The sequence below is a fragment of the Salarias fasciatus genome, chromosome 23, assembly GCF_902148845.1.
Source record: "Salarias fasciatus chromosome 23, fSalaFa1.1, whole genome shotgun sequence".
NCBI classification, from domain to species: domain Eukaryota; kingdom Metazoa; phylum Chordata; class Actinopteri; order Blenniiformes; family Blenniidae; genus Salarias; species Salarias fasciatus.
Window position 1 is genome coordinate 35,741,742 of NC_043766.1, and position 16,844 is coordinate 35,758,585.

General features: G+C 54.6%; 2 protein-coding genes across 3 annotated transcripts in view; one reads left to right on the forward strand and one right to left on the reverse strand.

The window, feature by feature from the left end:
- Window positions 1–16,844, reverse strand: part of LOC115382236 (stonustoxin subunit alpha-like) — an 829,400-nt gene that overhangs the window by 745,073 nt on the left and 67,483 nt on the right. The gene's annotated exons all lie outside the window — the stretch shown is intronic.
- The window catches only part of LOC115382178 (NACHT, LRR and PYD domains-containing protein 3-like), a 140,903-nt gene that overhangs the window by 8,901 nt on the left and 115,158 nt on the right, over window positions 1–16,844 (forward strand). The window contains exon 3 of the mRNA XM_030083866.1: window positions 14,141–14,174. Coding sequence (XP_029939726.1) covers window positions 14,141–14,174 — 34 coding nt within the window. The remainder of the gene's footprint in view (window positions 1–14,140; window positions 14,175–16,844) is intronic.

The window sequence follows — 16,844 nt, forward strand, 5'->3', positions numbered from 1 at the left end:
TCCCGCCACTCCTTCACTGCAGGTCCCCCGCGGTGCCAGAAGCTTTGGACCCCCGGCTACTGTGGAGACCATCCACCCCTGTAGCCTCCACTTTCACCGGCCTAGAGATCCTCGGTTGAATCCGCACCGAGATCGGTCAGAGTTAGACCCAGCAGACTCTGACAGCTTCAACTCTCCCAGGGGGCGTGGTCCGAGCACCCGCAAGTCAGGATCCCTGGTGAGAGACATTGATCGGTTCGACCACAGCAGCTCAGAGGTTAGTATAGAGGACTACCTCCGAGAGGTCGAATGGTTCCTCCTGGACTCTCCCTCCCCTTCCACTCATGAAAAGCTGAAGCTTTTCTGGAAGAAAAGTCCAGAAGCATCCATGTGTGCATGGAATCACTTCCACCCTCCATCAGAGACTGACACCCTGACCTCCATCAGGCGCTCAGTGAAGTGTACCATGACCCCGCCTCCGCGATGCCTGGTCCCCACGTGATCTCTCATGAGAAGTCTGAACCTCCACAGCAGGAATACAGACACCTGAGAGATAGCCACACAGAACCAGAGCTGGAGGATGATCATGTACCCAGGTCCATGTTTGTTAATAACCCACTCGGCCGTGTGAGGTTCAGTGTCACACTGTTTTCCAGGACCGCCGGACACACCATGACAGAACTCCGCAGACGTGCGCAGTTGGTGTGGGAGCAGCGTCAATGCCGTGCAGGCACGAAGCCTGCAGGTGGCGCCTGAGTCCATGGAATCCAGGTGACTGGCAGCACAAACCAGCGATCTGAAGGTCATGAGTTTCCTCCCCACAAAAGCGGTTGGCATAGGGCAGTCTAATACACACCCACCGCCTCAGCAGGGTGAGCAACCAGGTCACATGGGTGAGAAACAGGGTCTGCAGAACCCTCAACACAAAGGGGGGTCAGACCCAAGCCACACATGGAGAGGTGAGTCTGAAAAGAACCAAGGGCTCCCCCGAGGGGACGACCCGAGAACAGAGCTGCAACAGTGGGTGGAAACCTGCACTCAAGCAGCTGTACAGGGCCTGGACCTGACCTCCCCAAGGGGAGTGCAGGACCGCCAGCCCCTCTTCACCTGACTAGGCCGAGACTCCCTCCCCACTGCTCACAGGGCTTCCCCTGTGGGTTGGGGAAGGGAGTTTGGTAAGTCAAAGAGGGGGGCCGAGACCACCGATCTCCAGCCCGCAGACTTATCGTTCCTGACTTTCCTGAGCCGTTTTGAGCGCAGAGACCATCTCAAGCGCATTTACACCACCGTAGTGGTAGAGGTGTATGTCATCAGTCTTGCCCTGCTTCATTCTGGGTCTGAAACAACTTCCATGTGTTCCGTGACTTTCGCAGTGGTCTGGAGAACCCTGCTCTCTCTTGGTAAACCATTTCATGCGGCAGCCTGGAGTGTTAGCATCACCAGCTACACTCAGGACTCTTCACCCACAACACCACCGGTCTGGGTGAACATCACGCTCCAAGAGACATCATTGGTGCATCCCACCGACGTCACCACACTGAACACAGAACCACGACTCGTCGGCCACGACCTCCCAGACCGACCAGCGCCGCTGATCGATCACCATCTTGGGCACCCGCGAGCCCAAATCAGCGATCCGACTCCATCTGGTCCAGAAACGGACCAGGCCGCTTCCAACAGCAGAGTCGCTGTCATCAAGTCCCAAGGTTCGGCTTGAACATATCATTGAAAATGGCAACTTTCTATCATTCAATACTCTCATCTCACAATATGGAATCAGCAGCACAGCATTTTTAGAATATCATCAACTTAAATCTATCATAGGTAAAAAGTATACCTTTAATCAATTGCAGGGACAGCTACCTCTCGGGGTCGAAGAATTCTTAAACCTCAGTTCCCCAAAGTTGCTATCAAAGATATATAAAATATTATCAAAGGTAGAAGATGAAATCTTCCTTCCGACCTTAAAATGGGAGGCTGACTTATCTAACAACTTTGACCAAAATGCGTGGTCACAAATATATTTAAATACTTTCAAAATGACAAAGAATTCAAATATACAACTAATACAATTCAAAATTCTGCATAGAATTCATTACACAGGACGAAGGATGTTCCAGATGGGTCTATCACAATCTGATATCTGTTCACATTGCAATGATAACATGACTGACAACTACCTCCATGCCTTGTGGTCCTGCTCACCAGTGCAGAGGTTCTGGCTTCAGGTGTGTGAAGACCTGTCAACATGGTTCACATGCAATATCCCTGCAACTCCCACACTGTGCCTTTTAGGTGATCTGGGTGAAATTAACATGTCGATAAACTCTGTCTACATGGTTCTCACCATCTTGTGCATCGCAAAGAAAACTATCCTTGTAAATTGGAAATCCAGAAATAATCTGAGTAACAGGCAGTTTAAGAATCTTCTATTAGATCATATCAGCTTGGAGATGATGTCTGTCTGTTCAGAGGATCAATCAGCTGAATCTGGTTCCCTCTGGTCCCCTGTGATCAGCTCCATCACTTAATGTAAGGGGAAGATGAGGGCCTCTCCTCTTTGAGGGTCGGTGGTTGGTGGGGGGGGGCTGATGGCTGCAGGTGGTTGGCACTGTCTTGGGGTCGGGATCGGGGCTGCTTCGCTGGGGGCTGCCTTCGTGTTTGGTTTGGATCGGGGGTGGGGGGGCCGCCGGTTGTTGGGGCTGTCTGGCGGCGGTGGGGCGGGGGCCCCGGGGGGCCGGGGTCGGCGGGTGCCGGTTCATGTCCGGGCGGCCGGGGTGTCCTGGGGCGGGTGTGGCTGGGGGCCCTCTCTCCTTCCGTGAGGGTGAGGGGGTCGGCCTGGCTGGGGGGGCCGGTCGGCTCGGGCGTGCTGCCGCGGCCTGGGTCGGTGCACGCCCTGGTGTCTGGTTGCTGCCCCGGAATTCAGGGCATTGGGGTGGGTGGTTGTGGTGGTGGGGGACAGGGGGGTGGGGTGGATGGGTGGGGGGTGGCGGGGGAGGTGGGTGGGTGGTGGGGGACGGGGCGGGGTGGATGAGGGGGTAGATAGGGGGGTGGTGGGCTGTGGGGGTTAGGGGGTTGAGGAAGGTGCGTGTACGTGTATGTGTATATGTGTGTGGGTGTGTATGTGTGAGTATGTATATATGTTTTTGTATGTGTGGGTATTTATGTAGGTGTATGTGAGTGTGTGGGTGTGTATCTGGATATGTATGTGTATGTGTGTGACTATGTATGTGTAAGTGTGTATGTGTGTGTGGGTATGTATCTGTGAGCAGGGTATGTATGTGTGTGAGGGTGTGTATCTGTAAGTATGTATGTATGTCTGTACATGTGGGTGTATATGTGTGGGCGATTGGAGCTATGTATGAGAGAGTGCGGTGTCCTGTGGGGGGTGGCCCCGGTGGGCCTGGGGGCGGTGGGCCCTGGGTCTGGGTCCTTCTGCTGCCCCCTGTCTGTCCTCACCTTCACTCCTCCTGATGCATGATGGGTGTGTGCTTCTTGGGTCGGTGGCTCTCTGGCCATGGTCGCTGTCCGCCCTGGTCCTGGGGGGGGGGTGGCGCTCCTGGCCCTGTCCTTCATCGGGGGGCTCCTGGGTGACGGGGGTGCTGCGGCATCCCCGGACCCCCCTCTCCCCCCGCTCTCATGCACACACACGTAGGGCTTTGGGAGGCGGGCTGATCAAGTTGGGTGTGGTGGAGGGGGCCATCTAAGTGGCCCCAATCACTGCACGCTTCAGTGCCTCTCAGTCTTAATTGCACTTAGTCATCTAACACGACCAAATACATACAAACACACACGTCGGGGGGTCTTGGCGTGCTGTGTCGGGGGTGGGGCTGTTCAGGTAGATGAGACTACTCGTTTGGCCTCACTCGCGTCACGGTGTGGTTACTGACCCTCAATTTTTAATCGCAAACAACATATACTCCATCAACACTCATGAGACGGAGGGGGGGGGAGGGAGGCCAATGGGGTCTTCTGCGCCCCCGTTTCCGGATTCCTTCTGGTGGGGGGTGGGGCGGGGGGGGGGCTGTTGTTTTCCCCACAGGCCGGGGGTTTGGAGTGGCTGCGGTTTGGGGGGCTGCTGGCTCTGGGGGGTGCATACCTGTCTGCGGCGGTGGGGTGGGGGGGTGGAGGCGGCAGTTGTGGGTGGCGGGGGGTCCTGGATGTGGGGTTCGGTGTTCCCTTGCCTTCCGGGGGTGTCTCCCACAGGATGTGACAGTTGGATGACGCGGGAATGTGAGTGTGTTTGGGGTAGGATGGTGTGTGTGTGTGTGTGTGTGTGTGTGTGTGTGTGTGTGTGCGTGAGAGTGTGTGAGTGTGTTGGAATGTGAGTGTGTGTGTGTGTGCGTTTGGTTTAGGGATGAGTGGTTGTGTGTGTGCGTGTGTGCATGTGTGTGTGTCAGTATGAGTGAGTGGGTATGAGTGTTGGGTTGGGGCGGGGGGGGAGTGAGGCGGGAGAGGACAGGGGGTGGGAGGGGTGGGCCGGGCGGTGGACGGGGGGGTGGGTTCCGGGTGGGGGTCGTGTGGTGGGGGTGGGTGGGGGGAGGGGTGATGCCCTGGATCTCGGGGTGCGTGGCCGGAGCGCTGGGGGGTGTACTGGCCTGGGGTGGGTAGCCGCCCGTGTGGGCTGGTTCTCCTGGGTGGGTCATGGCCCTCCGCCTGGGTGGGGGGTTGGCTCCTGGGCTCTTGGGCCTTGGGCTCTCGGCCCTGCCCGCCCCGGGAGTCCGGCGCCCGGGGTGGACCGGCTCCTGCCGGTCGTGGCTCCGCGGGGCCCGGGCCCCGGGACTGCCGGGGTCCCCGGCCGGGGCTTTCCTCTGCCCCGTTTCTGGACCGGAGCGTGGGCGTCTGCCTGGGGGGGCGGCTTGGATCCGGGCTCTGTGATGACCGCCGGCTGTCTGGGCTCTGAGGGCCTCTCTGGCCTGCTTCTGGCCTTCTCAGAGGTCAGAGGTCATATATGCATGATCACTATCACCATCACTGTCACCATCATATTCACATGATCACGTTGATCTTTAATCACTCTTCACATACTCGGTTACCTTGTCTTCTTGTGGTGGTTAGACTAATGGTGATCTGTAGCAGACCTCTCTTGATGCACGCCCCGAGTTTACTACTAGTTACGACTAGCTATATTCAAAAAAAAAAAAAAAAAAAGGGTTTGTGGTGTCCTTGCATTTCCTTCCTCCCCTACACCTCCTTTTATTTTTGTGGCCTGGTCTGTTCACTAATATGGTTCGGGGAAAAAAAAAAAATGTATGTATGGTTCTGTGATTTTCTGTGTTGGTTGTCGGCTCTGTTTTGGTGTTGTCTAGATTGGGGGTTTGGGATTATTCTAGGTTGCGTGTGGTGCGTCGACAACACTGTTTTGTATTGTGACTTTGTACATAGGTTGGTTGGCTCTTGGTCCTCTGGTCCAAGAAATCCACCATCGACGTGGACCTGCTGAAACTTTCGTGCCCGCACGATGCACCTCCCAAGCAGGTGCAACCCAGTCACCACCGACTCTCAGCAGGCTCCACCCAGACCTCCATTAAGGAGGTCCATCGGTGTACGCGTTCTGTCTGTGCGCACCAGACCGAAAGAGACCATGCACCGTACGAGCATCATTCATGGTCTATGTCCCCCTGGTCCCACCAGGGTGGATTTCCTTCTCAGGCTTGGGACCCAACTGCACGCTGTGAACCACGACCTGTGGTCGCCACCGAGCAATGACCCGTAGCCGCTGACGGCGGAGCCAGAGCAGCTGGCGTCCGGCCAAACCAACCTGCAGGTGCGTCATGTGACCCGCGACAGAGACGTCACAGCGCCGGCACGACCAGCAGGGGTCCCCATTCACCTGACACTCCTTCAGGGGCAGAAAACGCCTGACCCACAGACTCTTCTGCAACCGATGCCCCGCTTTCGTCACTTCCATTTCACGACCTGTGGCACACCTCGTCTTCAGCTGAACCGTCGTTCAACCTACCTGCTAGTCCAGAATCCAACACGGGTTGTGATTCTAGTGACTGCACGGCAACCACCGAGGGTGCCAACCAACAGTTCGTTCCACCATTTTGAACCAACGGTCCCAGTCATCGGTGACCAACCCCCGTCCTTAAACAGGGACGGCGTGCTCAGTGACGCTTCTTTCACCGTACCGACCAGGGTGATCACAATTAGCTGCCATAACGCCATCGAGCAGGAAGCAGTTTGTGATGCAACCCCGGGTACAACAGGTGACATGATCGTGTACACCCTGGCAGCCCAGCCAGGAGACACAGGTACACCCGGTGAACCGGTCGAGCATGCACTCGGAAAGCCTTGCTCCGGTTCCCAGCCAGCGATTGAGCGACAGCTTGCAGAAGCGGATGCTCTCGTGACTCGGAACTGGAGAAACGCGCTCCGAGGTGTTTTCCACGATCTTCAAGTGACCCTCACCCGGGACTCGCATAACGGTGGCGTCACTGACCTCCACCCGGTACCTGTTCCCACTGACCTGGGCCCGCCACCTTCCTTTGCACAGCAGTGCAGAGTTCGGTCGGCTGCCTACGAGTCAGCGCAGAGGTTCCTTGACCGATTGCTGGAGGAGAACCTCAACCGAGAGTGCAACTCGACCCACATCTCACCAATCTGGCCAGCATTAAAACCCACGGGTAAATGTCGGTGGACCCCACTGACCAGTACAGACTCAGCTTTTCCTTCGGCAACCACCAGCACGCCTGGAACCAGTGCCCATTCGGCTACTTGAACCCACCATCGGAGTTCAGCATCTTTCTCCACAAAGCCCTGAGCGACGCCGCCGCCGGCAGCAGCCTCATCTATGTGGGTGATTTCCTCATGAGGAGCCGCTCCTCTGAGGACCATGCAGCCGAAACCGAACGCGTCTTGAGGCAGCTCCTGGCTCGCTTTCCGAACAGCCGCACTGCCTCAGGAATGATGGCACTTAAAGGCTATGACATCGAGGTCGCGTACGCTCAGAACCAGAACATGGCTGCAGGCCGAAGCCTGGTTCAGCGTCAGCATTGTGACTGTGCAGAACAGTCTAACATCAAACCTCTCCTTGTCACGACTCAGACCCTCTCTTCCCCTCATCATCAATATGATGAGGACGTCTGTCAGGGTCTTCCCCGAGTCTACGTCAATGGCTGCTCATTCCACCATGACAGCCAGCTTAGGGCCGTTGTGGGCATTGTTTGGGTCGGTAGGTATTGTTTGGGTCAGTCAGAACGGTGACCTGCCAAGTCATTTCCAGTGGAGCCCTAAGACCAGTCAGCACGCTGAAGCCACAGCGGTGCTCACAGCACTGCAGCAGGCAGCGAAACTGTCCACCAAACAACTGGTGTTTTGTTCCACCCTGAACTATGCCCGCCATAGTTCCACCTCGCAACTCCCCATCGGGACGGCGAACAGAATGAACAATGCCCGGAACAAAAACGTCAAACAGTCGGAACTGTTTTCAACATGCGACCAGCTTGTGGCCGACAAAGGAATGACAGTGGACCCGGAGACGGTCAAAGGTCATTCCCATGTCACAGGTCCGGACCAAGCTGGAGATGATGAGGCAGAACACCTAGCCAAGCTGGGAGTAGAACAGGGAACACTCTGGGAATTCCAGCATGGGTGTCTCCCTGCTCCGCAGTCGTGTGTGATCCACGCCGTCACCCGCCGTCAGGCCAGGGAGACACCAGGGGGCGCCAACGCGCAGACCCTCCACCTGGGACGGAACCCGGGTGACGATAATCTGATCACGATGCAGGAGCGGGACCCCGTGCTTGGAACCCTCCGACGGCATGTGGAGAACACATCTACAGATGGAGTCCCACACGTCCCGCCGGACGGGCCAAGTGAACTACAGACCTTCACACGTGATCTGTCACATTTGACACGGGAGGGGGGCCTGTTAGTTCACACCAACGGCCAGGAACTTGCCCAGCAGGCGGTTGCAACCGACCACCGAGGTGCCATGTTAGCTCATGCGCATGGCTCCCCTGTGGGCGACCGCCATGGCTCCACTGCAACCCTCTAAACTCCCCAGCAGGTGGAATACCGGCCCACAATGGCCCACAACACCGAGCTTTGTGCCCAAAGCCGCCTCATCCATTGTCAATCTCAACCCTCGCGACCACGGAACTAAGCCCCACTCCTAGGGAGGGGGGTCATTTTCCGGTGGTCTCACCCGCAAGTTGACTGGATCGGGCCCAGCCCCAGATCCTCCAGAGGTAACAACTACCTCCACACCGTCACTTGCTCCTCCACCAAGCGGGTTGAAGGCCTTCCAGCGCCCAGTGACGCAACCATCATGACTGCGGCCCTATTCCTGAACCACCAGTTCAGATGCTGGGGCCTCCCTCCGTCTGTGAACCCAGACAGAGGCACACACTCCACGTCAGAGGTTATGACACCCCGATATGACATCTGGGGGGGTGGAAGTAAGCTTCCACCTGTCATACCACACTCAGTCATCAGGTCAGGTTGAGAGAACCAACCCAACCAGTACCAGCAGGCCCAGAGAGCATGCTGGGAGAAATGGTAAAGACCGGAACGTGAAACTCCCCCTGGTGCTGACGACCAACCGGTCTACACCACACCTCTCCACCGGAGTCACTCCCTTTGAAATGATGACTGACACAGAAATGACATCTCCCTTGCACCTCCTGTACCACCCTGAAGGTGTCAGTGCGGCCACCGCCCACACTGCACATCAATATGCGGTCAATCTGCGTAAACACACCCGAACCACCTTCTCATGGGCCCAAGAAAACTTGGAGGCCAGTGTTCCAGGGGCGAAGGCCGACTTGGATCGCGCGGCACCCCGCAGAGAGCACCAGGTGGCCGGCCAAGTGTTTTATGTCAGACACGCCCAGCCAGCAGGAACCTCCAGAACGTTCCTCCCCGGGTGGTCAGGACCATTTGAGACCGTGGGGAAACTGTCACTAGCGGCTGACTGGATCAGAAGCCTGAAGCCCAGACAGCACCCAGGATACAAATGGGTCCACACAAACCAGATCAAACTCTTCAAACCATTCACTCCTTGGGTACCGGAGGTCAGCTCCCCACCTGGCGAAGGGGGAGGACCTCAAACCCGGGTAGAGTAATGAGGTCACTAGTAGGGTCCAGTAGACTGCCATGTTCAACTAACATCATGCATGCACGAGTCCTGTGTAACGGGTGCGTTGTTAATGCACGCCATAAGAAGGAATAAAAGAAAATAAATTTGGGCAGTTCAGAAGACTGGGCACGTCTACAGGAGCTGGTGGTGTGTAATTAAAAGCAGAGACTGTAATTCAAGGTTGGTGGAATCCACACCGTGTATTGAAATAACACAAGTGAACAAATTACACAAAAGAAATATCCCAAAAACACAAAATAATTAACATAAAGAAAATATTTACAATACTGCAGCAGTTGACCGGTTGAAGTTTGAATAAAGCGCTTGATCACGGTTCAGGGTTGTTCATTGACAACAACACAAAGCCCTCAAAATAAGCCGTCCGGGTAAATAAATTAACCCCTGGTGATTACATACACAGTGAAAAACCGATGCCAACAACCCACGAGGGTTTAGTGAAAGTTCAGTTGAAAATGTCCAGTTTTATTATCCATGGGAGAGGGGAGTGCAAGCAGGTTGGGCAATCAGTGTCGTGAGGTGTATGGAGGGGAGGACAGGCTGCGAGCCTTCCTACCAGACCAGTGGGACAAAAGGCTGTTGGTTGTAGCTGAGTCCAAGCTGTGGTTTCTTGGCTGCCATCAGGTCCACTCCAGTCCAGGATGGAAACCCGGCCTGTTTCAACAACAGGACCAGTAAATGTTTGGCTAGATGTTAATTACCCTGAGCTCAGTTCATGTGTACACAAAAGAAATAATCAATAAAGTAAATACATAAGGTGCTACATTCTTTACACTTACAATTGAGAAGCATCTCACAGTTCATGTGCATTCAACAGACCAACACACACTCAAATTAACAGATAAACACATCAGCTTGCCAACAAAAGCTTCACATAAGCAATCAATCATGTGTGTCAGGGCTGATGCTACCGCTAATGCTACAGAGCTGCATTAGCCCAGCATAGTATTGAAGCATTCATTCAACTCACCAGTTCCTCACATTAAAGACACATGATGGCAGCTAGGGACTCCCTGCAGGCCTGGCAGTGACTTCTACAAGTGTATAATGCAATACTCAGCGCACAGAGTTTAAAACAAAAGCACAGATGAACGATTGTAAAGCTTGAAACAAACCTGCTCGCAGCTGTCGGCTGGCTTCCCCCCACACGTCTGAGTGGGAAAGCAGCCGAAGCATGAAAAGCAGGTCACTCTGAGACGCGATTGGCTCGCTCTGTCACGTGACTGGAGTTGTGTGAGGTACGTCAACACGCAGCGTAAAAGTGCATTCAGGTGCACTCAGGACGGATGGAAAATAACTGTTTCCATGATTTTTAACCTGGGCTACACCTGCCCACGTCATCCACCTGACCTAGTGACTAGTGATAAGGCTCGAGTAACCGTTCAGGATCCATAGTCACTGTAAACTGTAAACTAACACTTTGCTTTAATAACACCTTGCATGCCTGAAAGACTGTGAAGTACTAACAAGAACAACCTGTGTGAATAGTCAGAAATCAGAAGCTCCCCCCGTTAGCAGCCTCAGTATAGGTGAAACACCACTGTACTTAGCATACTAACCCTGGTTGAGCAGATTTCCAGGACTAACACCGCCACGGTTATACAACATTCACAGGTGCCTCTGGCAGAGTCTCGGCAGTGCCATTCTGTTCTGTTAGCCAACAGAGTCAAGAGTTGGGTTTACACAAAACCTAATTAGCGTAAAGCAGAAAGTGTAATGTCTAAGTCCTTACTGAATGTTGGGTTTGGGAGGGTGACACATGCATACACTTCCAAACAAACCACCAACACTCACTCACCAGCCGTGGTTCCCGCACCGCGTATACCATCCAAATTTACAGACCAGACTGTAGCCCTGATTCTGATTCCACCGTGCGTCGTAAGGCAATGCGCATACCAACCGTGTGTTATTCCTACTCCTCCCCCGGGGGCGGAAATAACCTACTAACCTTGGTCTAACAACCAGTTTCCTTTCTTGTTCTTTTCTTTGCTCTACACCTTCACTCTTCCATTTTGAACATGTGATCCAACTGTGTGAAATGAAATGAATACGTGTTTGTAGCTAGTTAGGACAAGAATTGTAGAGCCCTGCCCCGGTTCCCCTCTGCCTTACCGCCCAGGTGCTCACCTCTCAACCTTGAACTGTTTGAACATGAACTGTTTGACCTCTGGACTGTTTATGGACATTATGCTTCACAGTACCTGTGGATTATTCGTCCCGTACGTTGCTCCAAAGACTGTGAACCGAATCCCACTCTTCGGACCAAAGTGGGGATGTTGGGACGTCAGAATTGACCAGAAATATTCTGGTCAGTCTGGCCTGCTCAGCACAGCAGGCCCAGGCCTTTTCAGCATGACCCGGAGTCATGTTGTCTACGCATACTGTCCCCCTTCACACAGGAGACATGACCCCCGCTGTAGCAGAGACGCAGCAGACTTTGAAGCTCTCTAGAACAAAGGAGAGAAACTTCTTCCTCTCAGCAGGAGGCCACCGCCATCTTGTCCCACAGAACCTGAAATGGCCGCTCCCATGTGCTCAGAAAAATGGGACCCCCGTCATAAAATGGCTGCTCACCTCCCCTCACAGCAGAAGAAAACCAGATAAGAGTGAAATACCACCGGCCGCCTCACGAGGGCGCTCATGAGGCTCCTTCCCAGAGCAGAGGAGGGAGGATCCAGATCACCGTCTGATTGGCCAAGTAGACCCTAGGGGCGGGAGCTCCACCCGCCAGTCTAACAGAGTCACCTGAGGCGCCATCTTCAGTTTCACAGCGCGTCTCTCCAACGGATTATACCCAGTACCAAACGCACCCGCTGGCCGGGACTTTTTGGGACCATCTTTCCTTCACCGGTGAACCCCTTTTCCCAATTGAGCAGAATGGCAGGGACTCCCTCGGAGCGGACCGAAGACACCAGCAGGATTGCACCGCTGCAGCTCCTCTCCTCCGTTGTCCTCCTCCCGCAGCTGACCAAGAACCAACTGAGGACCAAGACAGGGGAACCGGACTCCTTTGTTCCTCCACGTGGACTCCCCCAGAAGAGCCATCTAGGTTCTGTTGGACACGACAGAACCCGAGCGAGATCAGAGCGACGGCTTTGATCTCCCCACCAAACTCACCTCATCAACGGACAGAACACGCACAGCGGCGGAGAGCCGCTCGTTAAAGCGATACTTCAACATTTTGGCAAATTGGCCCATTTAGCACAATTCCATAGTCATTTCGAACAGCATACTTACTTTTGTTGTGAGGGCGAGCTATTGTTTATTCAGAGGTGAGTCGGGGAAGGTTTTCGGGACAAACACAATGGAGGTGAATGGTATTTTGTTCCCCCTCGTCAAACTCATCAAAAAATGGGGCGACATTAGCTCAGTTGGTAGAGCAGGTCCTCTTATAACCGGAAGGTTGGCGGTTTGATCCCCGCTCCCGCAGGCGTAAAACTGTCGTCGTGTCCTTGGGCAAGACGCTTCACCCACCTTGCCTAGTATGAAAGTTGTGAGAGTGAATGGTTGGTGGTGGTCGGAGGGGCCGATGGTGCAGATTGGCAGCCTCGCTTCCGTCAGTCTGCCCCAGGGCAGCTGTGGCTACAATAGTAGCTTACCACCACCCAGTATGGTGTGAATGAATAATGCAATGTAAAGCGTCTTTGAGTGTCCTGAAAAGCGCTATATAAAACCAATGCATTATTATTATTATTATAAATACAGAATCCAACAACCCCAAAACACTTTTGTGGACACGTTATAATCCGCACATTCACTACGCTGTGAAATATTAATGCAAAATTACGAGATTGAGTTGTTTATGCGAAGATTGCTCAGACGGAACTACTTACTAAACATGGCGTCTGGGCGTAGTGATCTCAAAAGAAAAAGTAGTTCCCAATATTTTCTTCAGTGTCGTAACGCTACAATATTATTTGTTGGTGTTCCACTGCGTAGTGAATGTGCGGATTATATCCTGTCCACCAAAGTGTTTTGGCATTGTTGGATTTTGTATTTGATGAGTTTGACGAGGGGGAACAAAAATACCATCCACTTCCATTGTGTCCGTCCCGAAAACCTTCCCTGACTCACCTATGGATAAACAATAGCTCGCCCTCACAAAAAAAGTAAGTCTGCTGTTCGAAATGACTAAGGAATTGCGCTAAATGGGCCAATTTGCCAAAATGTTGAAGTATCCCTTTAAAGCCCTATTGCACAAGGTTTGAGACCTGGGCGGGTTCAGATTAGATAGTGGTGATAATCATGCTTGTGCATTTATTAATGAATGGACTGAAGCATGTTCATTAGATTGTAGATTGTTTATCTTTCCTTTCTCTTTCTCCTTGTGCGCTCCCCTGCGCACGGTCACGAGCACGCGCTTCCTCCTCACAGATCAGACCCGCAAGAATTCGGCTAGCCGTGCATCTGTGCGTGTGAGATAGGAAGACGGGCTCATCTTTCCTCCTCTCCTCTGGTACTAACCCGAGCTTCGGAGATTCGAACCAGCGCAGTAGACCTCCGCCGGGAGCACGCACGCACATCGCCACCGCGCCTCCCGACTCTCCCCCCTCCTCTCTCTCTCTCTCTTTTTCCCCCTCTCTCGGTCGAGAACGCAGATCTCTTTCCCCTCTTTTCCGTCTCCGCGGGGGTAAACGGGCCAGCAGACCGCCCACCAAAGGGGAAGGTCCGGAGAAACCCCCCCCCCCCCCCTTTCCCTCTCTCTCTCATCTGCGCAGGCGTGGATCGCGGGACCCATGCAGCCGCACACAGGTGCCCGTCAGGCGCTCCCTCACCCTGTCCTTCTCTCTCTCTCTCCCTCTGTTTCTCTCTCTCTGCCTCCATTCACACACCACACGCACACACCCACAGCTTGCGGCCGGTCACCGGACAGAGCAGACCGAGCCTGACCCACACACCCACTTACACACCGTACACGTAGCCACACACAGCCGGCCCCACCGGGCCACACTCCGAATGGGTTAACACCCCTTCTTGTGCGTTTCCAGACGCGCTCTCTCTCTCACACACACACACACGCACAGTCTCGTATTTCTATCCTTGTGGGGGGCAAAGTTCTTGACTTCAGAGCATCTCCTTCCTCAGAGTCTCAGTAGGTTTTCTTTCATCTGCTGTTGTGTATTTTCTGTCATTCTTTACTAAATGGTTCATTGAACATGACACACATTACTGTCTCCCTCTCACTCCATTTGTCTTCATCATGATGAGCTCGACACACTGACATCAGATACGTCAGGACATGACAGGAGAACTGATCAGAAGACAAACATTCAATCAGGACCAGTCAACAAGTTTGATCTTGAGGACTCTTGTGAGGATGCAGAGACGACCAGTCAGATTATTCTCTGTATTTTACTGAGCATTTCACTCCAAAGCAGTGACTGACTTTTCTGTCTGAGTCCTAAAATACTGCTGAAGTTTCTCACTTTTTTTTTTTTTTTCCCCTTGTCCTGTTCGGCAGCTGGGGCGTGCAATATTGTATGATTGTAGCCTTTTACTATTCGAACAGATTTTAATATTAGCAGCAGGACGAGACTGAGTCTCCTCCTGCTGCTGCCTTTATTTAAAGCTGGCATCCGGACAGGACCGGGACGGAAATGCTCAGAGAGCAGGGACAGAAAGAGAGCAAGATAAAGAGAGGGAGAACGGAAGGGGGGGGGGGGGGGGGGCACAACCTATGTACAAAGTCACAATACAAAACAGTGTTGTCGACGCACCACACGCAACCTAGAACAATCCCAAACCCCCAATCTAGACAACACCAAAACAGAGCCGACAACCAACACAGAAAATTACAGAACCATACATACATTTTTTTTTTCTTCTTTTTTTCCGAACCATATTAGTGAACAGACCAGGCCACAAAAATAAAAGGAGGTGTAGGGGAGGAAGGAAATGCAAGGACACCACAAACCGTATTTTTTTTTTTTTTTTTTTTGAATATAGCTAGTCGTAACTAGTAGTAAACTCGGGGCGTGCATCAAGAGAGGTCTGCGACAGATCACCATTAGTCTAACCACCACAAGAAGACAAGGTAACCGAGTATGTGAAGAGTGATTAAAGATCAACGTGATCATGTGAATATGATGGTGACAGTGATGGTGATAGTGATCATGCATATATGACCTCTGACCTCTGAGAAGGCCAGAAGCAGGCCAGAGAGGCCCTCAGAGCCCAGACAGCCGGCGGAAATCACAGAGCCCGGATCCAAGCCCCCCCCCAGGCAGACGCCCACGCTCCGGTCCAGAAACGGGGCAGAGGAAAGCCCCGGCCGGGGACCCCGGCAGTCCCGGGGCCTGGGCCCCGCGGAGCCAGGACCGGCAGGAGCCGGTCCACCCCGGGCGCCGGACGCCCGGGGCGGGCAGGGCCGAGAGCCCAAGGCCCAAGAGCCCAGGAGCCGACCCCCCACCCAGGCGGAGGGCCATGACCAATCCGGGAGAACCAGCCCACACGGGCGGCTACCCACCCCGGGCCAGTACACCCCCCAGCGCTCCGGCCATGCACCCCGAGATCCAGGGCATCACCCCCACCCCCCCCCCCCACTCCCCCCACCCCCCCACCCCACGACCCCCACCAGGAACCCACCCCCCCGTACACCGCCCGGCCCACCCCTCCCACCCCCTGTCCTCTCCCGCCTCACTCCCCCCCGCCCCAACCCAACACTCATACCCACTCACTCATACTGACACACACACATGCACACACGCACACACACAACCACTCATCCCTAAACCAAACGCACACACACACACACTCACATTCCAACACACTCACACCCTCTCACGCACACGCTAACAAGCACGCACACGCACATGCACACACACACACACACACACACACACACACACACACACACACACAGTCCATCCTACCCCAAACACACTCACATTCCCGCGTCATCCAACTGTCACATGCTGTGGGAGACACCCCCGGAAGGCAAGGGAACACCGAACCCCACATCCAGGACCCCCCGCCACCCACAACTGCCGCCCCCACCCCCCCACCCCCCCGCCGCAGACAGATATGCACCCCCCTGAGCCAGCAGCCCCCCAAACCACAGCCGCTCCAAACCCCCGGCCTGTGGGGAAAACAACAGCCCCCCCCCGCCCCACCCCCCACCAGAAGGAATCTGGAAACGGGGGCGCAGAAGACCCCATTGCCCTCCCTCCCCCCCCCTCCGTTTCGTGAGTGTTGATGGAGTATATGTTGTTTGCGATTAAAATTTGAGGGTCAGTAACCACACCGTGCCGCGAGTGAGGCCAAACGAGCTGTCTCATCCACCTGAACAGCCCCACCCCCGACACAGCGCGCCAAGACCCCCCGACGTGTGTGTTTGTATGTATTTGGTCGTGTTAGATGACTAAGTGCAATTAAGACTGAGAGGCGAGCCACCGAAGCGTGCAGTGATTGGAGCCACTTAGATGGCCCCCTCCACCACACCCAACTTGATCAGCCCGCCTCCCAAAGCCCTACGTGTGTGTGCATGAGAGCGGGGGGAGAGGGGGGTCCGGGGATGCCGCAGCACCCCCGTCACCCAGGAGCCCCCCGATGAAGGACAGGGCCAGGAGCGCCCCCCCCCCCCCCCCCCAGGACCAGGGCGGACAGCGACCATGGCCAGAGAGCCACCGACCCAAGAAGCACACACCCATCATGCATCAGGAGGAGTGAAGGTGAGGACAGACAGGGGGCAGCAGAAGGACCCAGACCCAGGGCCCACCGCCCCCAGGCCCACCGGGGCCACCCCCCACAGGACACCGCACTC